At 38.6% G+C, this 25,171-nt stretch overlaps 2 protein-coding genes across 4 annotated transcripts; both read right to left on the bottom strand.

Annotated features, from left to right (window-relative positions):
• Positions 1 to 13,997: 13,997 nt before the first annotated feature.
• Positions 13,998 to 18,209, bottom strand: LOC107626722 (uncharacterized). Of its 3 annotated transcripts, XM_088504709.1 has the most exons (5): positions 18,108 to 18,209; positions 15,958 to 17,919; positions 14,936 to 15,391; positions 14,401 to 14,573; positions 13,998 to 14,309 (listed from the first exon to the last, which is right to left on the bottom strand). In XM_088504709.1, the coding sequence occupies exons 2-5, from the start codon at positions 17,897 to 17,899 to the stop codon at positions 14,130 to 14,132; spliced, it is 2,751 nt and encodes a 916-aa protein (XP_088360835.1). In that variant the 5' UTR covers positions 17,900 to 17,919; positions 18,108 to 18,209; the 3' UTR covers positions 13,998 to 14,129. The 3 variants fall into 3 exon arrangements, with proteins under 3 accessions (XP_088360835.1, XP_020970980.1, XP_088360836.1); XM_021115321.2 differs by having other exon boundaries at positions 15,958 to 18,203; XM_088504710.1 differs by lacking the exon at positions 13,998 to 14,309 and having other exon boundaries at positions 14,470 to 15,391; positions 15,958 to 18,203.
• Positions 18,210 to 23,396: 5,187 nt separating this feature from the next.
• On the bottom strand, positions 23,397 to 24,709 carry LOC107626721 (uncharacterized). The gene is made up of 2 exons (XM_016329621.1): positions 24,502 to 24,709; positions 23,397 to 24,448 (listed from the first exon to the last, which is right to left on the bottom strand). The coding sequence occupies exons 1-2, from the start codon at positions 24,707 to 24,709 to the stop codon at positions 23,397 to 23,399; spliced, it is 1,260 nt and encodes a 419-aa protein (XP_016185107.1).
• Between the last annotated feature and the right edge of the window lie 462 nt (positions 24,710 to 25,171).

Below are 25,171 nucleotides of genomic sequence, written 5' to 3'. Positions count from 1 at the left end.
AGAACACAAATTAGACGGTTCGTGTTGGTAGGAGGAGTAATTGGACGGCCTACCTAGGGTACACAAATCGGACCGGGTCCGATTTGTGCATCATGCCACCTATTGCGCATGCAGCCCATCAAATTGCATCACACTCTCTCGAGCCTCTTTTACTAGCGGTTTTACTCTCGCACACTAACACACTTTACTTTTTTCATCACACATTCACATTAAAAAAAATTCTCTCCCTCTTCATTAACTTCTTCAGTTCTTCCTACTGATACTCCGGCCAGTGAAAAAAAATAACAATGCTCAAGATATAATTATCGGATTTTTCTTAAATAAATTTAATATTTTTTTAGTAGTTAATAAGTTAATTCTTAGGGGTAAGTACGATTTTGGTCCCTAAAGTTTAGCCCCAGAATCGAATTCGTCCCTCTTCTAATTTTCGATTTAGAATCGTCCTTAACGTTTTTTTTGTATTAAAATCGTCCTTTTTATTTTTTTGGACAAAAATGCCCTCCCCTTTCCCCTCTCCCTCCACCCCCACCCCCACCCCGTCTCCCCTTCCCCCCACCCCCACCACCATCCTGTGTCCCCTTCCCCCCACCCCCACCACCACCCGGCGTCCCCTTTCCCCCCAGCACCACCACCACATCGCGTCCTCCCCTTCCTCCCACCTCCACCCCCTCCCCGTTTTCCCTTCCCCCCACCTCGCGGTCACCCACCCCTTCCCAGCACCCCCACCCCCACCCCGCGTCACCCCCTCCCCGTTTTCCCTTCCCCCCACCCCGCGGTCACCCTCCCTCTCCGTCTCCCCTTCCCAGCACCCCCACCCCGCATCACCCCCCTCCCCGTTTTCCCTTCCCCCCACCCCGCGGTCACCCCCCCTTTCCGTCTCCCCTTCCCAGCACCCCCACCCCCACCCCGCGTCACCCCCTCCCCGTTTTCCCTTCTCCCCACCCCGCGGTCACCCCCCTCTCCGTCTCCCGTTCCCAGCACCCTCACCCCGCATCACCCCCCTCCCCGTTTTCCCTTCCCCCACCCCGCGGTCACCCCCCTCTCCGTCTCCCCTTCCTAGCACCCCCACCCCCACCCCGCGTCACCCCCCTCCCCGCCTTCCCTTCCCCCCACCCCCAAACAGAAACAGAAACAGAGAAATAGAAACTCAAGTAACAAATTAACAAATTCAAGTACAAAGCCAAATCAACAGAGGAGCATGCATGAACGGCGGAGAGGCAGCGGCGGGACGGCGAGACTGCGGCTGGTGAAAAAAAAAAAGAACAATGCTCAAGATATAATTATAGCATTTTTCTGAAATAAATTTAATATGTTTTGACTAGTTAATAAGTTAATTGTTATTATAGTTATATTAGTTATGTGTTAATGAAAATGAGATATTTCTAAAATTTGTTAATTAATTAATTATTGTTATATTACCACTCTCTCCATTCTCCAAGTCTCCTATTATATATTTTTCTTAATTTTTTTATTATTATTAGTATTTTTGTTTATTTATTTTGGGTAAATATTTTAAGAAATAATGTTAGATAGAGTTGTCTAAAGTTGAGACGTATTTGAAAATGATTAACGTTGTTTTTCAATTTTAAAATGGAGATGAGAATAGGATAATGTAATGTTATAACTTATTAGAGTGTTGCGTGTTTAACGTTGTTAAGGAGAAATCAGAATAGAAATCGGATGGTCCGTGTTGGCAAGAGGAATAATCAGACGGCCTACCTAAGGTACACAAATCTGACCGTTCGATTTGTGCATCATACCACCTGTTGCGCATGCATCCCATCAAGTTGCATCCCACTCTCTTCAGCCTCTTTTGCTAGTGATTTTACTCTCGCACACTAACATACTTTACTTTTTTTATCACACATTCACATTAAAAAAAATTCTCTCTCTCTTCATTAGCTTCTTTAGTTTTTCTTGCTGATACTTCGGCTGGTGAAAAAAAAATAACAATGCTCAAGATATAATTATAGGACTTTTCTTAAATAAATTTAATATGTTTTCGAGTAGTTAATAAATTAATTGTTATTATAGTTATATTGGTTACGTGTTGATGAAAATGAGATATTTTTAAAATTTATTTATTAATTAATTATTGTTATATTACCACTCTCTCCATTCTTCAATTCTCCTATTATATATTTTTTTTTAATTTTTTTTCATTATTATTAGTATTTTTATTTATTTATTTTGGATAAATATTTCAAAAAATAATGTTAAAATAGAATTGCCTAAAGTTGAGACGTATTTGGAATTGATTAACATTATTTTTTAATTTTGAAATAGAGATGAGAGTAGGATAATGTAATGTTAATATTTATTAGAGTGTTGCATTTTTAACGCTATTATGGAGAAATCGGAGCACAAATAGAATAGTCCGTGTTGGCAGGAGGAGTAATCGGACGGTCTAGTTAGAGTACATAAATTGGCCCGTTCGATTTGTGCATCATGCCACATGTTACTTGTTCCGAGGGTTACCTGAAACTGTAGGTCGATCTCGGACGAGATCTTCTGTACTGGTCGGAGCTGTTGTGTCCGACTTGTTGATGGTGGCTGGAGCCGCCGCGTCTGACTTGTTGATGGTGGCCGGAGCCGCCGTGTCTGACTTGTTGGACTGGCTGCACTGCTGATCCTTCGTCACCGGAGGGTGGGGGGTACCTGCAAGAGACTCCAATGCTTAAGTTAGCATGGGTATTAAACAGGTTTTTAGTAGAATCAGAGTATGAGTTATACCTGGGTGCTCCAGTGTATTTATAGTAGTTGTAGAGTGACCTTTCTGGAGATAAGATAGTTATCTTATCTTATCTTATCTTATCTTATCTTTGAATGAGGTCAGCTTATCTTCAATGGAACCGCCTTTCTCTCTGTAGGCTTGGGCTGCCTTTGGATTGGGCTGTATTCCTTCGTTTTGGGCCTTCTTGGGCCTCTGTGGCGTTTTGTTCGAGCTCTTTGTGAAGAGGTCGGTCATTGGCCAAGCTCTTTGAGAAGAGGTCGGATAGTCTGACCTGAAGAGGTCAGTCGGCTTGTCGCTAAACATCCCGGGTTGGACAGCTTGACCCAGGGTATGAACAGTGCCCCTGCTTGAGTTCGATCTTTCCGTGAGATTGTGCTTTTCAGAGCTTCGATCTCTTTGGAAGTCGTGCTCAAGCATCTGTCTGGCTTGTTTCTTCATTTCTTTGCAATCTTTTGCAGATTTTCTAGAGGTTTGGTACTTCACAGTCCAACCTCTTTTGAGTAGTAGTGTGGGTTTTCTTCCCTTGCCTTCTGGATCGCGCCTTGCTTTAAGTTTGTATTGACAACCCTCTGCTTTGGCGAAGTTATCCCTGTGGCTTGATATCCGGACTTTTAGTAACTTGTCCAATGATTTTTTAGTGTTCTTTATATAGAACCTTTTTTAGTCTTGGATGACGTTTGTAACCCTATTTGAGATTGTGCCTTCTTTGAGTGGAGTTGTATCCCTTTTAGCTAAGCACATTTGAGCCTTAAGTTATTTCTAAACCTTTTGGCTTGTTCTATTTTGAGATTGTACTTGCGCCTCTTCTTAGCTGACGTCGTCCTGTACAACTTTGCCCCTGCTTGAGTTCGAACTTTTTCGTGAGATCGTGCTTTCGGAGCTTTGATCTCTTTGGGGAAGTTGTGCTCAAGCATCCTGGCTTTGGTCGATCTTAAGTAGTTTCTCCTTGTGCGAGTTTGGTATTGCCCCCTTTTTAGTTTGTTGAGAGGTCTTTTTAGCCTTCTTCCGATTTGTTTGTCTTCACTGCTCGAGCTTTTTAGTCATAATCCAACAACTTTTTATAGTTTGTTTGGATGACTTTTTAGCGCCGTCTTTGAGGCCGTACTTTTTGCTTTTTAAGTAATGTCTTTTTTCAAGACTTCGTACTTTTCAGCGAAGCACTTCTGGCTTTGGTCTTTTGACCTTTCCTTGGCCTTTGTGAGATGTTTGTAGAGTATTGGTACTTTTGCTGTCCGACCTCTTTTTGTTTTGTCCACTTTCTGCTTGGTCGAGGTGGTCCTTTGGGGCTAACTTGTCCGACAACTTTTTAGTATTCTTTGGTAGAACCTTTTTAGTTGGTCTGAACAATTTTGATGGCCTTGTCGTGGAGCCGTGGCTTTTTGGGCAAAGCTATGTCCCTTTTAGCGCACGTTTTTCGTTGGTCCGATTTCTCTTGTCGATCCTTCTTTAGCTTTCGTTGGTCCGACTTCTCTTGTCGGTCCAAGTTATAGCTTTCGTTGGTCCGACTTCTTCTTCTCGGTCCAAGCTGTAGTTTTTGTTGGTCTGACTTCTTCTTGTCGGTCCAATATGTAGCTTTCGTTGGTCCGACTTCTCCTTGTCGGTCCAAGCTGTAACTTTAATTGGCTCGGGCTGACTTCTTCATGTCGGCCTCTTCTAAGTTATTTCTTAGTAATCCATTTTATTTGGACCTTTGTCAGGTCTCTTTTTATGGATTACTTTTTATAACTTTTTGTAGCTTGGTTGGGCCGACTTCGTCATGTCGGTCCCTTCTAAGTTATTTTTAATAATCCTCTTTTTGGACCTTTGTCAGGTCTCTTTCAGGGATTACTTTTATAACTTGTTTGTGGGAGGTCGACTTCTTTACGTCGTCCTCTTCTAAGTTATTTTTGTAATCCTCTTTCTTGGACCCTTGTCAGGTCTCTTTCAGGGATTACTTTTATAACTTGTTTGTTGTAGGAGACCGACTTCGTTATGTCGATCTCTTCTAAGTTAGTTTTGTAATCCTCTTTCTTGGATCTTTGTCAGATCTCTTTCAGGGATTACTTTTATAACTTGTTTGTGGGAGGTCGACTTCTTTACGTCGTCCTCTTCTAAGTTATTTTTGTAATCCTTTTTCTTGGACCCTTGTCAGGTCTCTTTCAGGGATTACTTTTATAACTTGTTTGTTGTAGGAGACCGACTTCGTTATGTCGATCTCTTCTAAGTTATTTTTGTAATCCTCTTTCTTGGACCCTTGTCAGGTCTCTTTCAGGGATTACTTTTATAACTTGTTTGTAGGAGGTTGACTTCTTTGCGTCGTCCTCTTTCTAAGTTATTTTTGTAGTCCTCTTTTTTGGACCTTTGTCAGGTCTCTTTCAGGGACTACTTTTATAACTTTTTCATTTTGGGCTGACTTTGTCATATCGGGCCCTTCTAAGTTAAAGTAATCCTCTTTAATAGGGTTGGCCAGACCTCTTTCCAGGGTTTACTTATAACTTGGGTTGACTTGGTCCGACTTCTTAATGTCGGCCAGTCTTTACGTTATTATTTAGCAATCCATAAGACCTCGTCAGGTTCTTTTTCCGGATCACTTTCGATAACTTCTTACATTATTCTGTGTTCATCTTTGCCGATTTGTAGAAGGTGGTTGCTATCTTTAGATCGTCTTTTAGGTGAATCGTGTTTTCACCTTTATCGAATGATTGTCTTTATCGTGATCGTGCAGTGAAATTGTTTTTCACTTTCTGCCGATCTGTTGCATTATAATCGGATGATGAATGCTTCAGATTAATGCGTCTTGGTATAACAGTGAATTTTGTTTTCACTTTGTCGAAATCAAATGATGAATTCGGTTTTCATCGTGGTCGGGCGGTGAAGTTGGTTTTCACCTTGCCGACTTGTCGCTTTGTAATCGGACGATGAATTTGGTTTTCATCTTGCCGACTTTGTCATGATCGGGCGGTAATTTTGGTGTTCACCTTGCTGACCTGCCGTAGTCGGGCGTCTTGGTAGGAAACTTTTTAGGGAATCTGCAATCTTTTAAACATTAAAATGAAGATAAGAGTGTGTACATGTTAGTACTTACCTTTCTAGGTCGGGCAATCTTTTTGGATCTCGGCCTGGCGCCCTTTTTAGATTGCAAGCATGCCATGACTTTGGTAGCTCTTGCCCCTTGAGTTCGGACAGTCTGTAGTAGCCCTTCCCAAGTACTTCTATGACTCGGTAGGGTCCTTTCCAGTTTGCTTCCAGCTTTCCTTCTCCAGGTCGAGTTGTTCTGATATCATTTCGGATTATGATGAGATCGTTGTTGCTAGATTACCTTCCGATTGTATCTTGAGGCCATTTGACGTTTTAACGCTTTCTCCCTAATCCGAGCTTTTTCTCGGACTTCTGGAAGTAGGTTGAGTTCTTCCCTTTGGATTTGGGAGTTGACCTCTTCATTGTAGAGGATCATTCTGGGGGATCCTTCTTTGATCTCTATTGGGATCATTGCCTCCATTCCGTAAGCTAATCAGAAAGGTGATTCCTTTGTAGTGGAGTGTGGGGTTGTCCGATATGCCCAGAGGACTTGTGGGAGCTCTTCTGGTGGGGCTATAGGGAAGTTGGCAGGCTTTTGATGTAAAGCTTTGACTTTGTATTTTGGGTTTTTGCTCTGAAGAACTTTGGTTCTTTCTGTAAAAAGTTTGCATCTTTAATCGTTTGTTGTGACTTTTCTTTTGTCGTTCGCCTTTGAGAAGAATGTGTTCTTTGCTTAGGGTTTGGTTGCTGTTCCTGTTTCTTTTCATTGTTGCCTGACTCCTTTTGTACAAAAGTTCTAGCTTTTGTTTTGACCTTTTGTTTGAGAGGTGTTCGGACTGTTTGGGTATAGATTATCGACTTCTTTTTTCTGTGTTCTTGCCCTGTTGTTGCCTCCAAAGGGTGCCCCTGGACTTTCGTGTGAGTCCTGGGGTTTCCTTTTTACTGCCACGTCTGTCACTTGATGTTTTTCTGTTATTGTCTGAGTTGTTCCCTTATTTGCCCGAGTTGTTTGATAGTAATCCCATAGTCGACCTATGTCTTTGAGATGTCTACTAAGATCCTGGACAGCATGTCTGATTGGCTGGATTTCATAGTTTTAATGCGTGTTACTGTGGCTGACCCTGAGTACATTCTTTATACCGCCTTCGAGATCGACTTGTTGTGGTCTTGTAATGTAGCCTGGATGAGGCTTCTGTTATTGCCCCATGGTTTGGTGTTGGCTAGTTTTGAAAATACATCAGCTCGGACATTCTATGTGTCGGACTTCATTTTCCCCGATTTGTCCGAGCTGTTGGTGCTGGCTGGTTTTGAAAGTGCATCAGCTCGGGCATTCTGCTCTTGAGGTATGTGTCGGACTTCATTTTTGCCAATTTGTCCGAGCTATTTTTTATTTTTGTCCAGGGTCCCCCGAATTGTCCGAGATGTTCTCTGGTTTTGTCCAGGGTCCCCCGAATTATCCGAGCTGTCCTCTGTAGGATTCTTCCAGCTAAGTTTGTTTTTTGTAGGATGCCTTTTATGGGCTGGTTGGTTCGAACTCTGATAGTGTGAGCTTGAAAGTATGGGTGGAGTCGTTGAGAGGTGAGTACGAGGGCGTAGGTGAACTTTTTCTATCTTTTGATAGTTTAGTTCGGCCCCTTGTAGAGCTTTGCTGATGAAGTAGATGGGTTGTTGCCCACTTTCGTCTTCTCTGACTAGTGCTGAGGCTATTGCCCGACTTCCCACTGCGAGGTATAATATGAGTTCTTCACTTTCCCGGGGTCTGGTGAGAATGGGTGGTTGCCCCAAGAATTTTTGAAATCTCGGAAGGCTTGTTCGCATTCCGTTGTCCTTTTCAAACCTCTCTCTCTTCCTTAATATACCTCTTTGAGGTGTCTTTTGCAAGATGATTTGGAGATCGAACCTCCTGTGAATCCTCCATTTATCATATGAACACGTCTCTTAGGGGGGTGAGGTAGACGTTCAACTTGTCCGACCTCTTTGGTGTGAGGTGGATGTTCCACTCGTCCGACCTCTTCGGTGTGTGGTGGACCTTCAACTCGCCCGACCTCTTTGGTGTGAGGTGGACCTTCAACTCGTCCGACCTCTTTGTTGTAAGGTGGACCTTCAACTCGTCCGACCTCTTTGTTGTGAGATAGACCTTCAACTCGCCCGACCTCTTTGGTGTGAGGTGGACCTTCAACTCGTCCGACCTCTTTGTTGTGAGGTGGACCTTCAACTCGTCCGACCTCTTTGGTGTGAGGTGGACCTTCAACTCGTCCGACCTCTTTGTTGTGAGGTGAACCTTCAACTTGCTCGACCTCTTTGGTGTGAGGTGGACCTTCAACTCGTCCGACCTCTTTGTTGCGAGGTGGACCTTCAACTCGTCCGACATCTTTGGTGTGAGGTGGACCTTCAACTCGTCCGACCTCTTTGTTGTGATTGGGCGAGGTGGTGGGATCTTCTCAGTGTTGCATATTTCTCGTTAAACATCCACAAGAGATAGGTTTCTCAATGGGTTGGTCTTCTTTCTTCCTGGACTCTTTATCATTGTCCCGTAGTGGGTTAGGAGAATCTGGTTTTTGAGCTGTCTCCCAATCGGGAGTTCTCTTCCATATTGATATATTTTTTTTGCCCTTTCTTGAACTTTGTTTAGAGATGTTGGGTGCTTCTTGGATATTGAGTGGTTGAAAGGTCCTTCTCGCAGGCCATTAATGAGACCCATGATAGCTGCTTCTGTTGGCAGACTTTGCATGTCCATGCATGCTTTGTTAGAGTAGTCGGGAAGGCTTTGCATCGAATAACGTCCGAGGCGTCAGTGAGATACATCCTGCTTTTGAAATTACTAAGATGATGGCTTGGATCCGATGTGCCGTCGTACGGGATCACGTCGGGAGCTTTGAAGTCCTTTGGGACTTTTAGCTTTCATGATTTCCTTGGTGAATGGGTCTTGATTTTTGTGGGAGCCGTCTTCGTGATCGGATCGAATATTTTTTGCCTTGAGATCTGCTTCGAGTTTTAGGAATTTGTCCTCTAACTCGCGGCGTCGTCTTATTTCCCTTTGTAGGTTTTTCTCAGCTTCCCGTTGATGCTCCGCCCCTTTTTCGAGTTGTTTCAAGCGATCTTGGAGTGCCTCCATGGCTTCCATAGTTGGTGAATTGCCGTTTTTGTTAGGTTGAGGAGTATCTTTTGGTGTAGTATCCGCATTCTTGTGCGGCGTTCTATCTTCTAGATCTGAATCGTGGTCGTTGTCATGGTCGTCCGCCATGATGGTGGGATGACTTCCAGGTTCCCCGGCAACGGCGCCAATGTTCCGAGGGTTACCTGAAACTGTAGGTCGATCTCGGACGAGATCTTCTGTACTGGTCGGAGCTGTTGTGTCCGACTTGTTGATGGTGGCCGGAGCCGCCGCGTCCGACTTGTTGGACTGGCTGCACTGCTGATCCTTCGTCACCGGAGGGTGGGGGGTACCTGCAAGAGACTCCGATGCTTAAGTTAGCATGGGTATTAAACATGTTTTTAGTAGAATCAGAGTATGAGTTATACCTGGGTGCTCCAGTGTATTTATAGTAGTTGTAGAGTGACCTTTCTGGAGATAAGATAGTTATCTTATCTTATCTTATCTTATCTTATCTTTGAATGAGGTCAGCTTATCTTCAACGGAACCGCCTTTCTCTCTGTAGGCTTGGGCTGCCTTTGGATTGGGCTGTGTTCCTTCGTTTTGGGCCTTCTTGGGCCTCTGTGGCGTTTTGTCCGAGCTCTTTGTGAAGAGGTCGGTCATTGGCCGAGCTCTTTGAGAAGAGGTCGGATAGTCTGACCTGAAGAGGTCGGTCGGCTTGTCGCTAAACATCCTGGGTCGGACAGCTTGACCCAGGGTATGAATATTACTTATGCAGCCCATCAAATTGCCTCCCATCAAATTTCCACCTTGATTCATGGTTTCTATTTTAGTTCTTTAAGGTTTATAATCTGAGTGTCGGCATTCTAGGATTGCCTATGGCATTCCCAAGACCTTATATCTTATGTGCATGGTACTTTTACCATGCTGAGAACCTCCGGTTCTCATCCCATACTATGTTATTATTTTTCAGATACAGATCGAGAAGCATCTCGGTAGGCGTCTGGAGCTTCTGCAGCGAAGTGGATTAATTTTGGGATTTTACTTTTGGTCCTTTGCTATATGTACATAGACTATCCTCACATATATATACTTGTTTTATTTTGTACCTCATAGAGGTTTATGGAGAGTTAGGGTTCTAAACATGTATTTTGGGATATGGGCTGTATATTCTGTATGTAAATATTCTCCGGCCAGCCTTAGTTTTGCAGGCTGAGTTAGGAGCTTGTTATTTTGTATTCTTGACCCTCTATTCCTACTTTATATTTATTTATGCCTTTGAACCTTAGTTTCTTCTTATCCAAGTTACGTTATTTCTGAAAGTTACGCTTTTAAATTTTGCGATTTGTTTTACCTATTCTTCAAGGCTCCTAGTATACTACCTTCTTTCGACTATTATACGTATTTATATTTTATTTTAGAGGTCGTAACGCCTCACCACCTCTGTTTTACATCCTAAGTGTAAAGTTCTGTGTGGTAAGGTGTTACATAGGGTGCACAAATCGGACCATCCGATTTGTGCATCATGCCACTTATTGCGCGTGCAGCCCATCAAATTGCCTTCCACTCTCTCCAGCCTCTGTTACTGGGAGATTTTACTCTTGCACTCTAACACACTTTACTTTTTTCTTCACATATTCACATTAACAAAAAATTTCTTTCTCCCTTCATTAACTTCTTCGGATCTTCCTGCTGAAATTCTGTCTGGTGAAAAAAAAAAAACAATGCTCAAGATATAATTATGAGATTTTTCTGAAATAAATTTAATATGTTTTGAGTAGTTAATAAATTAATTGTTATTATAGTTATATTAGTTATGTGTTAATGAAAATAAGATATTTTTAAAATTAATTAATTAATTATTGTTATATTACCACTCTTCTTATTTTTCTAGTCTCCTGTTATATTTTTTTATTTTTTCCATTATTATTAGTATGTTTATGTATCTATTTTGGGTAAATATCTCAAAAAATAATATTAGATAAAGTTGTCTAAAGTTGAGACGCATTTAAAAAGGATTAACATCGCTTTTTAATTTTAAAATGGTGATGAGAATAGGATAATGTAATGTTATTACTTATTAATAAGGTGTTGCGTGTTTAACATTGTTACGGAGAAATCAGAACACAAATCGGACGGTGTAGTTAGGGTACACAAATCGGATCGTCCGATTTGTGCATCATGCCACCTATTGCGCATGCAACCCATCAAATTACCTCCCACTCTCTCTTTTGCTCGCAGTTTTAATTTTACTTTCACACACTAACACACTTTACTTTTTTTTTCACAGATTCGCATTAATAAAAATTTTTTCTCTATCTTCATTAACTTCTTCGGTTCTTCCTGCACAAACTCTGGCTGGTGAAAAACAAAAAGAACAATGCTCAAGATATAATTATGAGATTTTTTTGAAATAAATTTAATATATTTTGAGTAGTTAATAAGTTAATTGTTATTATAGTTATATTAATTATGTGTTGATGAAAAAGAGATATTTTTAAAATTTATTAATTAATTATTGTTATATTACTACTCTCTCCATTCTCCTAGTTTTCTGTTATATTTTGTTTTTTAATTTTTTTATTATTATTATTATTTTTATTCTTTTATTTTGGGTAAATATCTCAAGAAATAATATTAGATAGAGTTGTCTAAAATTGATACGTATTTGAAAAGGATTAATGTCACTTTTTAATTTTGAAATAAAAATGAGAGTAGAATAATGTAATGTTATTACTTATTAGAGTGTTGCATGTTTAACGTTGTTATGGAAAAATAGTAACATTAATCTGACGGTTCATATTGATAGAAAGAGTAATCGAATGGTCTAGTTAAGATACACAAATCAGACTGTCTAATTTGTGCATCATGCCACCTATTACGTATGTAGCCTATCAAATTAAACAGTCCAATTTATAATACTGACATTTCACAAAGAGAAACTGTGTATATATACACACAATTCAAACGGTTCAATTTAAAATTATACATTTTCAATTTTTTTAGAAACACATAATCTCAAAAAAAAAAAAGAAAAAATGAAAGCCCACATCAGACCTACTGAATTGAGTTCTTCAGATGCGAACATCTTCTTTGTCTAAACAATTTGGACGATCTTATTGGTATTTATTTTCTACAACAAAGAAATTAGACTCTCCAATTTCTCTACTTTTAACTTAAAAAAATAGCCGCCACATGACAATAACACACTCCACATCTATATCAAAGCATAATATACATTTATTTTTTATTACAAAAAATAAGCTAGATTAACATACCCTAAAAAATAAGAGCAAATATAATTACTTATTTAAATTTTTTTATTAATTTTTAGTAATGACAAAAATAAATATATATTTATATAATATTACATAATCTTTTATCTTTTTATAAATATAAAGTATGTTTTTTTTAAGAAATGGGTGATATTTTTTCAATAACTCTTAATTAATGAATACAGTGAATATTTAAATTATCTTTGAGACTTTGACCCTTTTATAATCAATAATAAATTTTTTATTTAAAAGAGAAAGAAAAAAATGTTTTGAAAGAAAACGTATAAACATTCAATTCGGTCTCTTTTTATTTTTCCGAAGAACAAGACAATTTTATTAAAAAAATATTTCGTCTTTTAACAAAAACGACAAATAACAAAGAACTAAACAATATTATTTAAAAATACTATTAATTAGTATCAATAGAATTTCTCTTAAGTATTTAGAGTTAATTACTAATTTAGTATTCAAAAAATTTAAGTATTAATAAAAAGACACTTAAAAAATGTTATTAACAAAATGATTATTAAATAATTTGAAAATACGACAAAAATAACTAATAAATATTATTTTTTTAATAAGTGACAAAAAAATTTTATATTTAATAAACGACTTATGTATTTGATCCAAAACTTTGTAGCAATATTTGAATAAATATTTAGAAAATACACAAAAAAATTAGAACAAAATTTGATCTGTAGAGTTTTTCTTTTATTTTTTTTAAAAAATATAATTATTTATAATTTTTTAAAAAAATTCACTTGAGATAAAATTACCAAAATTTAAGAATAAAAAAATTTTATTTTTCTAATAATACTTGTAAAATTTTGTATCAAAATATGATCTCTAAAATTCTTTTTAAAATATATATTTCATATCTTTTTGTTTTTGTCACATTTTTAAATCTTTCGGTAATTTATTTATTGTTAGTATCTTTTAGAATTATTTTTGTCGGATATAAACTTTTAAGTACTATTTTTATTTTTAGTAATTTACTCTAAATATTTACTATATCATAGTGAAACCATTTCATGCATAGTTTGAAAATAAGTCTTGTTTAGAAACGAAAATAATCTACGTAGTACGTACAAAACAGAAATTGAATAGATAAATTTTTCTTAAATATATAAGTATTATTTAATTATCATAATAAATTAAGGGTGTTGTTTAATATTACATTGAAATAGCAATCCTTTGTTTTGGGACAAATATGTTAAACAGATAGAACATAAAGTAAAGTATTTTGATAAATGTTTAGTAAAGTTATAAAATAACAATTGTATTTAATAAAATATCTTTTAAAATTCAAAATGATCATAATAGATATAAATAGAAAGAAAAATTTGATGGTAAATAAAATTTGACATCAATAATTTAAGATAAATCTAAATATTTATTAAAATATATATTTATATTAAATTTTTAATTTTAATAAATACAAACTAATTTTAAAAAACACTTACATAAATACTTTAAAAAGCATCCTAAACTTCTCAAAGCTACAAATATATATCAATTTAATTTATCAAACACATTTTTGAAAAATTTTATTGCCAAACTTTAGTATTTAAAAAATTTATTATGTATTGTAGTTTTGTAATTCTATTTTTTAGGTTTTTACACAAAAATTTGGTATGTATTTAGACATCAACTCTTGTTATTTCATTTTGTTATCATCCTCACATTTCCATTTTGATAGGTGTCAATAGATACTAAATTTTTAGTATGTTAAAAACATTATTGCATTGAATTAGACGAATGAAGCATGCTATTAGGCCATCACAAACTTTTCCATAAACCAACATGCAAAAGAATAATTAAATTTTCTTTTTTTTTTAAAGGAAAAAAAAGAAAGATAAGTAGAAAAAAATTGAACAGATGAAATTTACCCTGAAAATTTTATATCATTACCTTTTGTTTTGTCCATTTTTCATTCTAGACACGTCTAAACATCTAAAAAATTAAGAGCATTGAAAACTCAACCTTAACATTTTAGTATTTATGTATATTTATTATTTACACCCCCTAACTAGCACCTTTTCTTGTAACTCTTTGGATGGTTGGCCTTGACAGTATTTACCACATGCCATTTTAGCTTAACAATGTTATCTTCAACCTCCTCAACCAGTTCTTTACATTCTATGTTGTTCTCTCTGATGAACTGCAGAACAGTTTTCAGGCTTGAAATTTTTTCATCTGTGGACTCAACCTGAAGTTCAGTTTCAGCATGTCACTACCATGCTAAGAAGAAAAAGAATAAACAATAAAAAAAAGCAACAAAAAGACATGAAAAAAGAAACCTTAGTTTCAGTGGACTTGTTTTCCTTGTAATTGTTCTCACAATTCAACATTGCTTTGTTCACATGTGCTTGCAACAGATGAATTGATTGATACTTCTCAGCCAACCCATATGCCCAAATGAATCTGACAGCTTCAATATACTGCTGATTCTTGATGAGATTCTCAACAAAACCTGTTAGATGCAGAAAAATCCCATGGCACCAATATCTAGCAGAAGTCTTAACTAATGCAATTAAAAATTCTTAGAGGTGAATAGAGAACTTTTAAGAAAACACATACAATAGAAGATAGTAAGAAGGTAGAGTCCATCAAATTCCCTACAACTGTTTCATATGATCAAATTTACACAAGAGTTGTGCAATCTCTTCAAAAATATTTTCCACTAGTAAATTTTAAAGAAACAAGTATGGGGAACAGAAACAAGGCATATCCTACATTTTTTGAGATATATATGATCATATGCCATATCAGAAATACTTTGAATCAAAAAATGACAAAAGCTCTACTAAGCAAGACAGTTTTAAATTAACTTACCATAGATTTTATTCACAAAACCGAGAATCCGAAACAGCTCTACAGCTTCCTTGTGCCGAGCAGCAATTTGGAGAAACTTTAATACTTCATCCTCATTAAAAGAGGAAGCTAATCCATAAATTGACAAAATCATCAAGAAACCAAGAACTACTAAAGAATTTTCAGTACTTGCTCTCATGCTAGCTTTCAAATAAAGTGCAAACTTCATTGCCTCTTCTCTAACATGAGGTTTAATGACTGGGGAGATTCTCATTAGCTGTTCAAGCAGAAAGATGTGGCTATGATCTCCCTGGCCACAAAATGGAAGCATTGGATCTTTCATTATTTCCAAAATTAGTTCTGCTGGATCTGATTGACTCTGCAGATAAACTAAAATGTTCTTGTGAAAATCTGTTTGCTCATCATTTGAGAAAAGCTCGAAACTTCTTGCATCGCTGCCGCGACTTAATTGATTATCTGCATGTTAGCAGTAAGTATGATTAGCTAGCAGATACTTAATCCCTCTTAACACAAAAAAAAAACATAACAAATCAAGTGTTATGGCACCATAGAATATAAATCTGAGCTGTTAAGATACATTGGTGACAGTTGAAAAGCCATTTACAAGAAAAAGTATTAAGGCACCATAATGAATTGTTTGAACTGATGTTGTAACTCAGAAGCCTAGCACCATCAAAAATAGTTTGAAACAAAAATCTACATTAGTATTTTATATATTTCTAGCAATGCAATAATGTTAACCACTTAACTTAGGAAGCAAACTTAGGAAGCAATTACTATGTAAGGCTTTTTGCAGTTAAGAGCTTTGACAAATGCTTACAAAAGAAAACTGGGGAGGGATCAATATAATTCCATTCAGTTTCACTATATATACATATGTTAAAACCCAGAGACACACGCCAAATTGCTGAATTAAGATATTTTAGTAAAATACATTAGACCAGGTTAGTAGAAATATCAGAATTAATGAAAGAGTTGAAGTAATATTGTTTATAACAAACTAACAGCAGAAGCACATTTACCCTGCACATTTTCCTCTCTCAATGATTTGTTCGACGGTTCAGACTGCAGTATTTTAAGCCCACGCTTCTTCCATTTCTCTTCAAATTGATTCTTTTTTGAATAAAAAATTTTCATTTTTGCTTCAAACTGCTTCTGTGTTGACTTGAACATCTCCTTGTGCTTTTCACACCTTTTCTCTTTGAATCTGAGCTTCTTCTCTAGTCTCTCAAATTGCTTCTCTTTTGACTTGAGTTTTTTTGTTCGTTCTTCAATCTTACTCTCTCTTGACTTAAGCTTCTCCATCAGGCCTTCAAAATTCTTCTCTTTTAATTGGAGCTCCTTCAATTGGAACTCAAAGTTCTCCTTGTTTAATGCATACTTCTCGACTTGGCATTCGAGCTCCTTCTCTCTTGCGTCAAGCTCCTTAATCCAGCCTTTAATTTGGTTCTTTTCTGAATTGAGTTTCTTAACTTGTTCTTCATATTGCTTCTCTTTGGATTCAAGCTCCTTCAATTTGTATTCAAAATGCTCCTTGTTTTGTGCAAACTCCTCCACTTGGCTTTTAAGCTCCTTCTCTCTTGTTTCGAGCTCTTTCGCTTTGCCTTCAATTTGACTCTTTTCTGAATTGAGTTTGCTCACCTGTTCTTCATACTGCTTCTCTTTTGATTCAAGCTCATTTAACTTGCAATCAAAATGTTCCTTTTTTAAGGCAAACTCCTCCACTTGGCTTTGAAGTTCTTTCTCTCTTGATTGGAGCTCTTTCACTTTGCTTTCAATTCCACTCTTCTCTGAATTGAGCTTGTTCACTCGTTCTTCATAGTGCTTCTCTTTCGAATCAAGCTCATTTAATTTGCAGTCAAAATTCACCTTCTTTAAAACAAACTCCTCCACTTGCCTTTTATGTTCCTCCTCTTGTAACTGGATCTCTTTCACTTTGCCTTCAATTCGCCTATTTTCTGACTCGAGTTCGTTCACTCGTTCTTCATATTGCTTCTCTTTTGATTCAAGCTCTTCCACCCGCGCTGCAAATTCCTTTTCTTTGGACTGAAGCTCCTTCAACTGAACATGATGATATCCATTTAATGAAATTACCTTAAGTAACTTCCTATTTTCTAATTGCAACTTCTCAGCTTCGGCATCAATCAGTTTCTTCATTGCATATATCTCTCCCTCTTTGGTCTTAAGTTCCTTTGTACACTTAGCAATTTTCTTTGAAAGATCCTTCAGTTCCTCTTCCTTCATTTCCCTTTTCTTGTCAAAGTTATCCAGCACTAGAAGAAATTCTTTCTGTTCTACCTTGAGCTCCTCTTCACACTCTCTCCTCAAGTCCTCCATCAAATGGAGCTGTGATTCCTTTTCTTCAATTTGCTCATCATACTCTTCAAGTTCCCTCAACAACTTCTTGTGAAGTTCATCGCGTTCATTGATCACCATTGCCACTGCTTCAAGTTCCCTGACATATTGTTGCTCCTTTAACCTTAAATGCTTCCCAAATTCTCCTATCAGCTTCTGCATGTGATTGAACTGATCTCCCTTTGCTTCAAACTCTTTGTGGCGCTGTTCAATGCATCTTTGGATTGATCCATGTTCTCTCCTTTTGATTGCAAGATCCCAGGAATAAGAACTCAATTCTCCTTGAATAGAACCAACCTGTTTTCTCTTACTTTCAAGCTCTTTGCACAGCTCCTCAATATCTTTCTCTAGGGAGTGCAATTGCAACCTCTTCTCTTCAACTTCTCTCTTTGTTTGGCATTCCTCAATAGAATATTGAACCAATGCAGGTTCTTTATCTACCAAGTCCTGTTCAGAAGAGGCTTTCAACTTCTTAACCGAAGATTGCAAGTAATCAAACTTATCTTGTTCTAGTAATCTCTTGCCATTACCAATACAATCTTTGCTTCCTCCCTCAACTTCTGAAATACCCTTCTCAACAAAGCTATCATTTTTATCCTGAAAGCTCATTACTCACCTCAACTAAAATCCTGGGAGAAAAAGGGGACCCAAAAAAAAAAGAAGATTTTTCACTAAGAAATCAGTTCTATTAACTGAATAATATCTCTAGGCATGGATGTTCAAGTAAAAGGAACAAACTTTAAAACGAAACACACAGAAATGAATCAAATGGTAAAAATGAAAAACGATGAGGAGAGTGTAAGATAGATGGTGGTACCTTGAATGACAAGAATAGAAGAGGAAGGTGAAAACTTTATAGGATATAGAAGCAGAAAACAGAGCAAGGGAAGCTGAGAGGGTTAGAACGGAGAAGAGAAAGGGTGTGTAAAAGACAGAGTAGCAATTGATTTGCCTCGTTCAATAAGGATTCATAGTACTATATCCGGAAAATTTCTGAGCTGTCCACTGTCTTTTGAAAGCTTGATCATTTGCTAAAGATTATTAGACAGACATTTTGAAGTTTGAACAAATCAAATGATGTTTTATTAATGTAAACCGTGTTTAATAAGAGATCTTTAGTTAATTTTAACTCAATAGAAACTTTGAGTGACTAGTAAATTTAATGGAGTGAATACTCAACTCAATCTTTGATAATTTATTTGAAGGACTAAGAGTAGCAATTGGTATGCTTTGTTCAATAAGGATTCATAGTACTGTATCTGGAAAAATTTTTAGCTGTCCACTGTCTTTTGAAAACTTGATCATATTTGTAGTCAAAGATTATTAGAGAGACATATTGAAGTTGGACAAAATTAAATGATGTTTTATTAATGTAAGCCGTGTTTAATAAGATCTTTAGTCAATTTAAGTCAACAGAAACTTTGAGTGACTAGTAAATACAAGGAAAAGGATCCTCTCCAGTTTTTTTAATAATTGATAGAATACAGTGTAATCTATTACCTTTGATTTTATAAGTGAGACCAAAAATAAATAAGAGAAAGAGAACAATAAATGGTTAAATTGAACACTGGATACCATCCAGTTTTTTTGTCACTGGAGAGGATCCACTCCCTAAATACAATGTGTGGTACAGTCTCACTTTATGAAATTGAGAATGATATAATCAATTTTTATCTTTTTATTCAAATTAATAATTTTTGCTCTTATTATACTTTCTTTTGTCACTACCGGTTATGTTTAACTTTTTTTTTTTATTTACCAAAATGGATATAATAGAGAATCAAATATGTACTTTCTTATTATAAAATTTGGTTACAGACAACTTCTAACTATTAAACTATAATTTATTTTATGCTTTTGTATTATATATATAATAAAAATATTATTTATATATTAAATATTCTTAACATTCATATAAAAATATGGTTATTATTAATTAGTTATATATTTAAATTATTTTTAATAAATAAAATAAAAAATACATATTTAATTGTTAGAAAAATATTAATATTAATATAAAAATAATATTTATTATAAAAAATATATCCGATGAGATTGATATATAAATATTATTTTAAAATTTTTATTGCAATAAAAATGTGCTTCAGAAAATTAAATTCTAATAAAATAAAATTGAGTATAGGAGCGGGATGGAAAAGAAGAGAACGACTACAATAATAACATTAACGATTATGGTGGTGGAAGCTAGCGTGGCGATAGAGGGCAACGATCGTGATTGTGGCAATAGCAGTCCAGAGAAGGTCTGAGAAAAAGTTTAAATATTAGGTAAAAAAAAAAGTAAAAATTAAAGATAGAGTAATTTTAAAATATTTGACAAATGTTAAAAATAAAAGCAAATTTTATCCATACTAATTAAAGTGTATATCTTACCTACACTTTTTTAAATATGAAAAAATCTTGTATTTTTACAAAGACAATTTACGTTATTAAATTGTTTCACCTTTAATATTACGCAAATGTATTGTTTCTAATTTCAATACGCAAATACATTGTTTCACTATTTTATATAAATCGTTACTGGCAGTAGTGGTTTATGTGTGTGAGTGTGTGAGTGTAAACCGTTGCTGGCAGCAGCGGTTTACGTGTGTGCGTGTGTGAGTGTAAACCGCTGCTGCTAGCAGCGGTTTACGTGTGTGTGTGAGTGTAAACCGCTATAGGCTATAGCGGTTTACGTGTAGTGTGCTGCCTATATAAACCGTGGTTGTAGCCGCGGATTATGCATTTAGAGGGTTTGTGGAGTTTTTTAGAGAGAGGAAATTCTAGAGAGAGGTCAGAGCAAGTTGAGAGCGGGTCCGAGGTATCTCAGCGGCGACTTTTGGCGAGTTATCATGGCAGGCAGGACCCTGTACCGACTGAACGGTGTTGCGCATATTGTCGGTTCTATTGGTGATGAGGTTAGTTAACATTTATTTTTTTCTAGGCTTTGCATATGTTAGTCAGAAAAATGGTAGGTTAGGTAGACGAATTAGAATTTATAGATTATTCTCTCTAGTTTGAAATTAGGCTTCGCATGCTAGGATGTTAGTTTACTGGTTTTGGTTTAGTATTTTGAGTTTTTCTTGTTAAGTTATAAATATGAGCACTTATGTGAATTTCAAATCCCTTCAATGAATGTTATGCTACATGGTGTTGGTTTAGTTTAGGGAAAGGGATAGTTGACGTTAGTGAATTATTTTAGTTTGGTAAGGGCATTTGTATGATATGAAGTTTTAAATTTTAAAGCTTTATAATATTTTAACATTTCTGGCTGTTATTTATTAAAGTATGTGTGTGGTTATTTTTACTATCGTGACTAGGAAATTTTTTTTTATATAGGAGAATTTGTTGATGGTTTAAGATATTTGTATCCAGTTAGATATGGGAATTTTTTTAAGGATAGGAGAATTTAATTGGACTCTGTATTTCTTTGTTGTTCTGTGCTGCCCACTAGGTGTATATACAGTGTGAGACGGCAACAGAATATGCCCATGCATGAAAGGATCATCCCGTATTTAGAGAGGGGTGGACTGTACCATTTGGCCAGGCTAAACAGCCAATGGTTCTGGTTGGATGAGCCACTGGTTAGTGCGTTCGTTGAGAGGTGGCGTCCTGAGACGCACACGTTCCATATGCCTTTCGGAGAATGCACAATGACATTGCAGGACGTGGCATTTCAGCTAGGGCTGCCTGTGGATGGGGAGGCTGTGAGTGGTTGTCTTGGTGAGTTTGAGAAATACATGGAGGGTGGCCGACCAGCTTGGGAGTGGTTTGAGGACCTATTCGGTGAGCGGCCTCCACCGAATAAGGTCAAGCAGATGACAGTACACTTTACATGGTTTCACGAGAGGTTTAGGGTGCTACCACCAGATGCGAGCAAGGAGACTGTCCGCATCTACGCACGGGCCTACATCATGATGCTGTTATTGACCCAGTTATTTGGGGACAAGAGTGCAAACTGGGTACATATACGGTGGTTGCCATTTGTGGAAAACCTTGATGACATGGGGAGGTATAGCTGGGGGTCGGCCGCTTTGGCATGGCTATACCGATGCATGTGTCGGGTAGCGAACAGAAATATGACTAATCTTGCGGGCCCGCTCCAGTTGCTACAGAGTTGGATATTCTGGCGGTTTCCGTCTTTGAGGCCGGCCGGGTTTGAGGTTTTCTCTTTCCCGCTGGCATCCAGGTATGGGTTATGCTTTTTTAATGTTAACAAATTTCTTGGGCATTTTTTTAAGTTTGTGTCTCATATGACTTAAATTTAGGTGGTCTGCCTACTTACCTCCTAACGATGGAAAGGAGCAGAGGGTCATAAGGTATCGGCTTGCATTGGATCGATTGACCGCTCGTGATGTAAGTTTTATAGCAGTTAGAGTTTCGTTTTTGGTTTGCTCTCTAGTCGTGACTAGATATATACTTGTTGTTGTAATGTATGATGAGTTCTGAAATTTCAGATTGTATGGGAGCCCTACTCCGCGCTTGATGTACTTGCCGTGGTCCATCCAGAGATACTTACAGAGGAGCATAGTCGCATATGGCGAGCGGTGACTACTTTGATATACTTTGTGGTCATCGAATGACATCAGGTTGACAGGGTTGTTCCACAGCTAGGTGGAGTACAGCATATCCCCGAGGATGCTTTGAACGTAGACTGGCTGCATGCTAAGGACGGGAGGGGAGGAGATAGGTGGTTCCTCCATTACTATCAGGTCTGACATTTGCACTGGGGGAACCGACTTGATGCAGTCATTTCCATTGAGCGAGTGGCAGATCCTGGCCCATCTGTTGATTACCTAGATTGGTGGTACCGCGAGGCTCAGTGGTTCCTTAGCCCGGGGGCAGCATTCGCGGATCTTAGAGGCACCCAGATACCTCCAGAGGCATTTCAGAGAGGGTCGTCCCAGGTCCCACGCAGATCACAGCTACCTGATATGCCGGATAACCGCCGTGTTGAGAGACGCCGTCTTGTTGGTACTAGGGACACCGGTCGAGAGTGGCGATGGTTACATGATGCGATGCAGGAGGATGATGCAGGCGGAGAGGCTAGAGCTGAGGTCGATCACCGTGTTCGTCGGTCTAGTGCCAGACGTGGGAGAACTGCGGATCCCACGCAGTTCGGTGGTGGAGTTAGTGGGACCGCAGCGACTGAGGCTGGAGGGGAGACATTCACCAGCAGATCTTACTCTCCGATGCCAGAGCCCAGCTCTCACATGTATGCCCAGCCTGAGACGCCGACGATGACTATGGATTTAGATGATCAGCTGGTGAGTCCACGGTTTTATGCAGAGTTTGCTGATTTGATTAGGGATGATGCTGGCACGTCCAATGTGCAGTTTGGTGGCCAGTCTTACCAGCCCCAGATGCCGAAGGTGCAGTTCGAGGCCGCAGCTTACCAGCCACATATGACGGAGATGCATTCCCAGCCACCTGATTATCAGGGTCAGTATGTGGTGGATCTGAACGTGCCTGCAGGTAGCCCGTTGGATACTTGGTTCACCATGGGGGGCACCCCCCAGTCCGCGATTGGGTTAGACCATCCAGTTGATGACATTGGACAGGAGGCGGCCCGACCAACTCGAGTCAGGCGTCCCGCTCGATGTGGGACAGGATCTCATCTCCTTGGTGACTTTCATGATGCAGCCCGGGATGATTGCGATGATTAGCACCATGTGTTGTTGTTTTCCATTTCTCGTTATGTTGTTTATGTTCCGGTTATGGACTTTATGTTTATTCTCGTTGGATGACTGTTATTTTGGTTAGTTTTTACTTTATGTTTATGTTGATGGACTTTATGTTTATTCTCGTTGGATGACTGTTATTTTGGTTAGTTTTTACTTTATGTTTATGTTGATGGACTTTATGTTTATTCTCGTTGGATGAATATTATTTTGGTCAATTTTTACTTTATGTTTATGTTGATGGACTTTATGTTTATTGATCGTACAGCTATGACGGAAACAAAGCACGATAAATCTAGAAAAGTGATAAATAACTACTTATATTAACATTAACATTTAAACCAAGAAGACTTAAAACTCATAACTGATACAAACAGACACATTTGTAATCACGAAGACTAACACAAACGAACTAAATCATGATAAATCTAGATGCCGCTAGTAGAACCTCGCTGAGGGCAAACCCTTCGAGTATGACCGGGCTGCCTGCATAGGCCACACCTCTTAGGTTGGCTGGTGTCAGCTTCGTCCATGTTGTTGCGGATGCGGGTGGACCGTGGTCGTCCTTCTCTTGCCCTTCTCATGCCCGGGTCGGGGATCACTGTTGGCCCGTCATATGGTGGCCAAAGCCCCTCTGGAATACAAGGTGAAAAGGACATCTCATACACCTTAAAGACCTCAGATATAGTGTACACCTCATCGACATAAGTGGCCCAATCTAGCCGTGACTGCGCACAGCATGCGAGGGCATGGCAACAGGGGTAGTGCAGCGCTTGGAAGTATCCACAATCGCAGGTGCGATCCCTTAGAGAAACCCGATAGCTACCCAAAGAGAATTTGCCGGTGGGTGTCGTCTCAGCCACTGTATAGTCAAGGTGATGTCTATCAAACACAGTCATGGTGAAGCACCTCGAATCCTTCAGGTTATGCTCAATGGCCTTAACTACTGCCTGTGAAAACCGGTGCCCGGACCCTAACTGTGCCTCTGCCGTGTGCCCCCGGACAACAAACAACTCCTCCAGCCGGAGATATATCGACTTAACAAGAGACGTCACTGGTAGGTTTCTTGTGCCCTTCAAGACAGAGTTCACACACTCAGAAATGTTGGTCGTCATGTGACCATATCTTCTCCCCCCATCCTTGTGCTGTGTCCACCTCTCATACTCCATTCTGTTTGCCCAATCGCACATGGCCGGGTTCTTCGTCCTCATTATATCAAACCAATAGTCGAATTCTGCTTCCGTCTTCACATACGCGGCATTTACCAGCCACCTCCTCGCATCCTGTCCCTTGAAAGTGAGGGCAAAATTTGCAGCAACATGCCGAATACAAAATGCCCGATAAGCATGGGGAGGTTGCCAACCACTATCGGGGGACTCTAGTGCAGCCTTGATGCCGTTGTGTCTATCAGAGATCACGAGAATACCTTGCTGTGGAGTGACATGCCTTCTAAGGTTCGAAAGAAAGTATGACCAAGACTCTGCATTTTTCCCCTCCACGAGTGCAAACGCACAGGCAAAATATTCGAGTTACCATCCTGAGCGATCGCCAACAACAATGTCCCGCCATACTTGCCATAGAGGTGTGTTCCGTCGATGCTTACGAGCGGCTTACAGTGGCGGAATGCCTCAATACATGGAGGGAATGTCCAAAACATCCGATGAAAGTAGACTCTATCTTCATCAACTTGGTCACCCACCCTAACCGGGGACGTCTTCAGTAGAGCAACGGAACCTTCCATCATGCATGTGACCCAAGGATCCACCAAGGCAGATCAGCATATGACTCCTCCCAATCGCCATATATTTGCACTACTGCCTTCTGCTTCGCCAACCACACCTTCCGATAACTAGGCCTGAATCCATAAGTCGCCTCGGTTGCCTCTTGCAACACCTTAATCGACACCGACGCATCAGCTCGAACCAATGGAAAGATTCTCGCACAGATGACATGATAATCAAGCTGCTTGTGGTCGCTTGATATCGATGTGGCCATACACGTGTGCGGACCATTGTACCTCCTAACTTCCCATGTGCTCTTCCTTTTCCGCATGACTATCCGAATCAACCACGTGCACCCGTTACCAAACTCCTTGCATCTCCCTTGGTATTTCAGATTGTCGGACTCCATAACCTTGTACTCAACTCCACGCCGAATACTGTAATCTTTTACACTCAACACGGCTTTCTCTTTACTCTGGAAC

The sequence above is a fragment of the Arachis ipaensis genome, chromosome B2 (assembly GCF_059453495.1).
Source record: "Arachis ipaensis isolate K30076 ecotype BB chromosome B2, ASM5945349v1, whole genome shotgun sequence".
NCBI lineage: Eukaryota > Viridiplantae > Streptophyta > Magnoliopsida > Fabales > Fabaceae > Arachis > Arachis ipaensis.
Note: the sequence above shows the minus strand (reverse complement) of the source record. Positions and strands in the feature narration are given on the sequence as shown.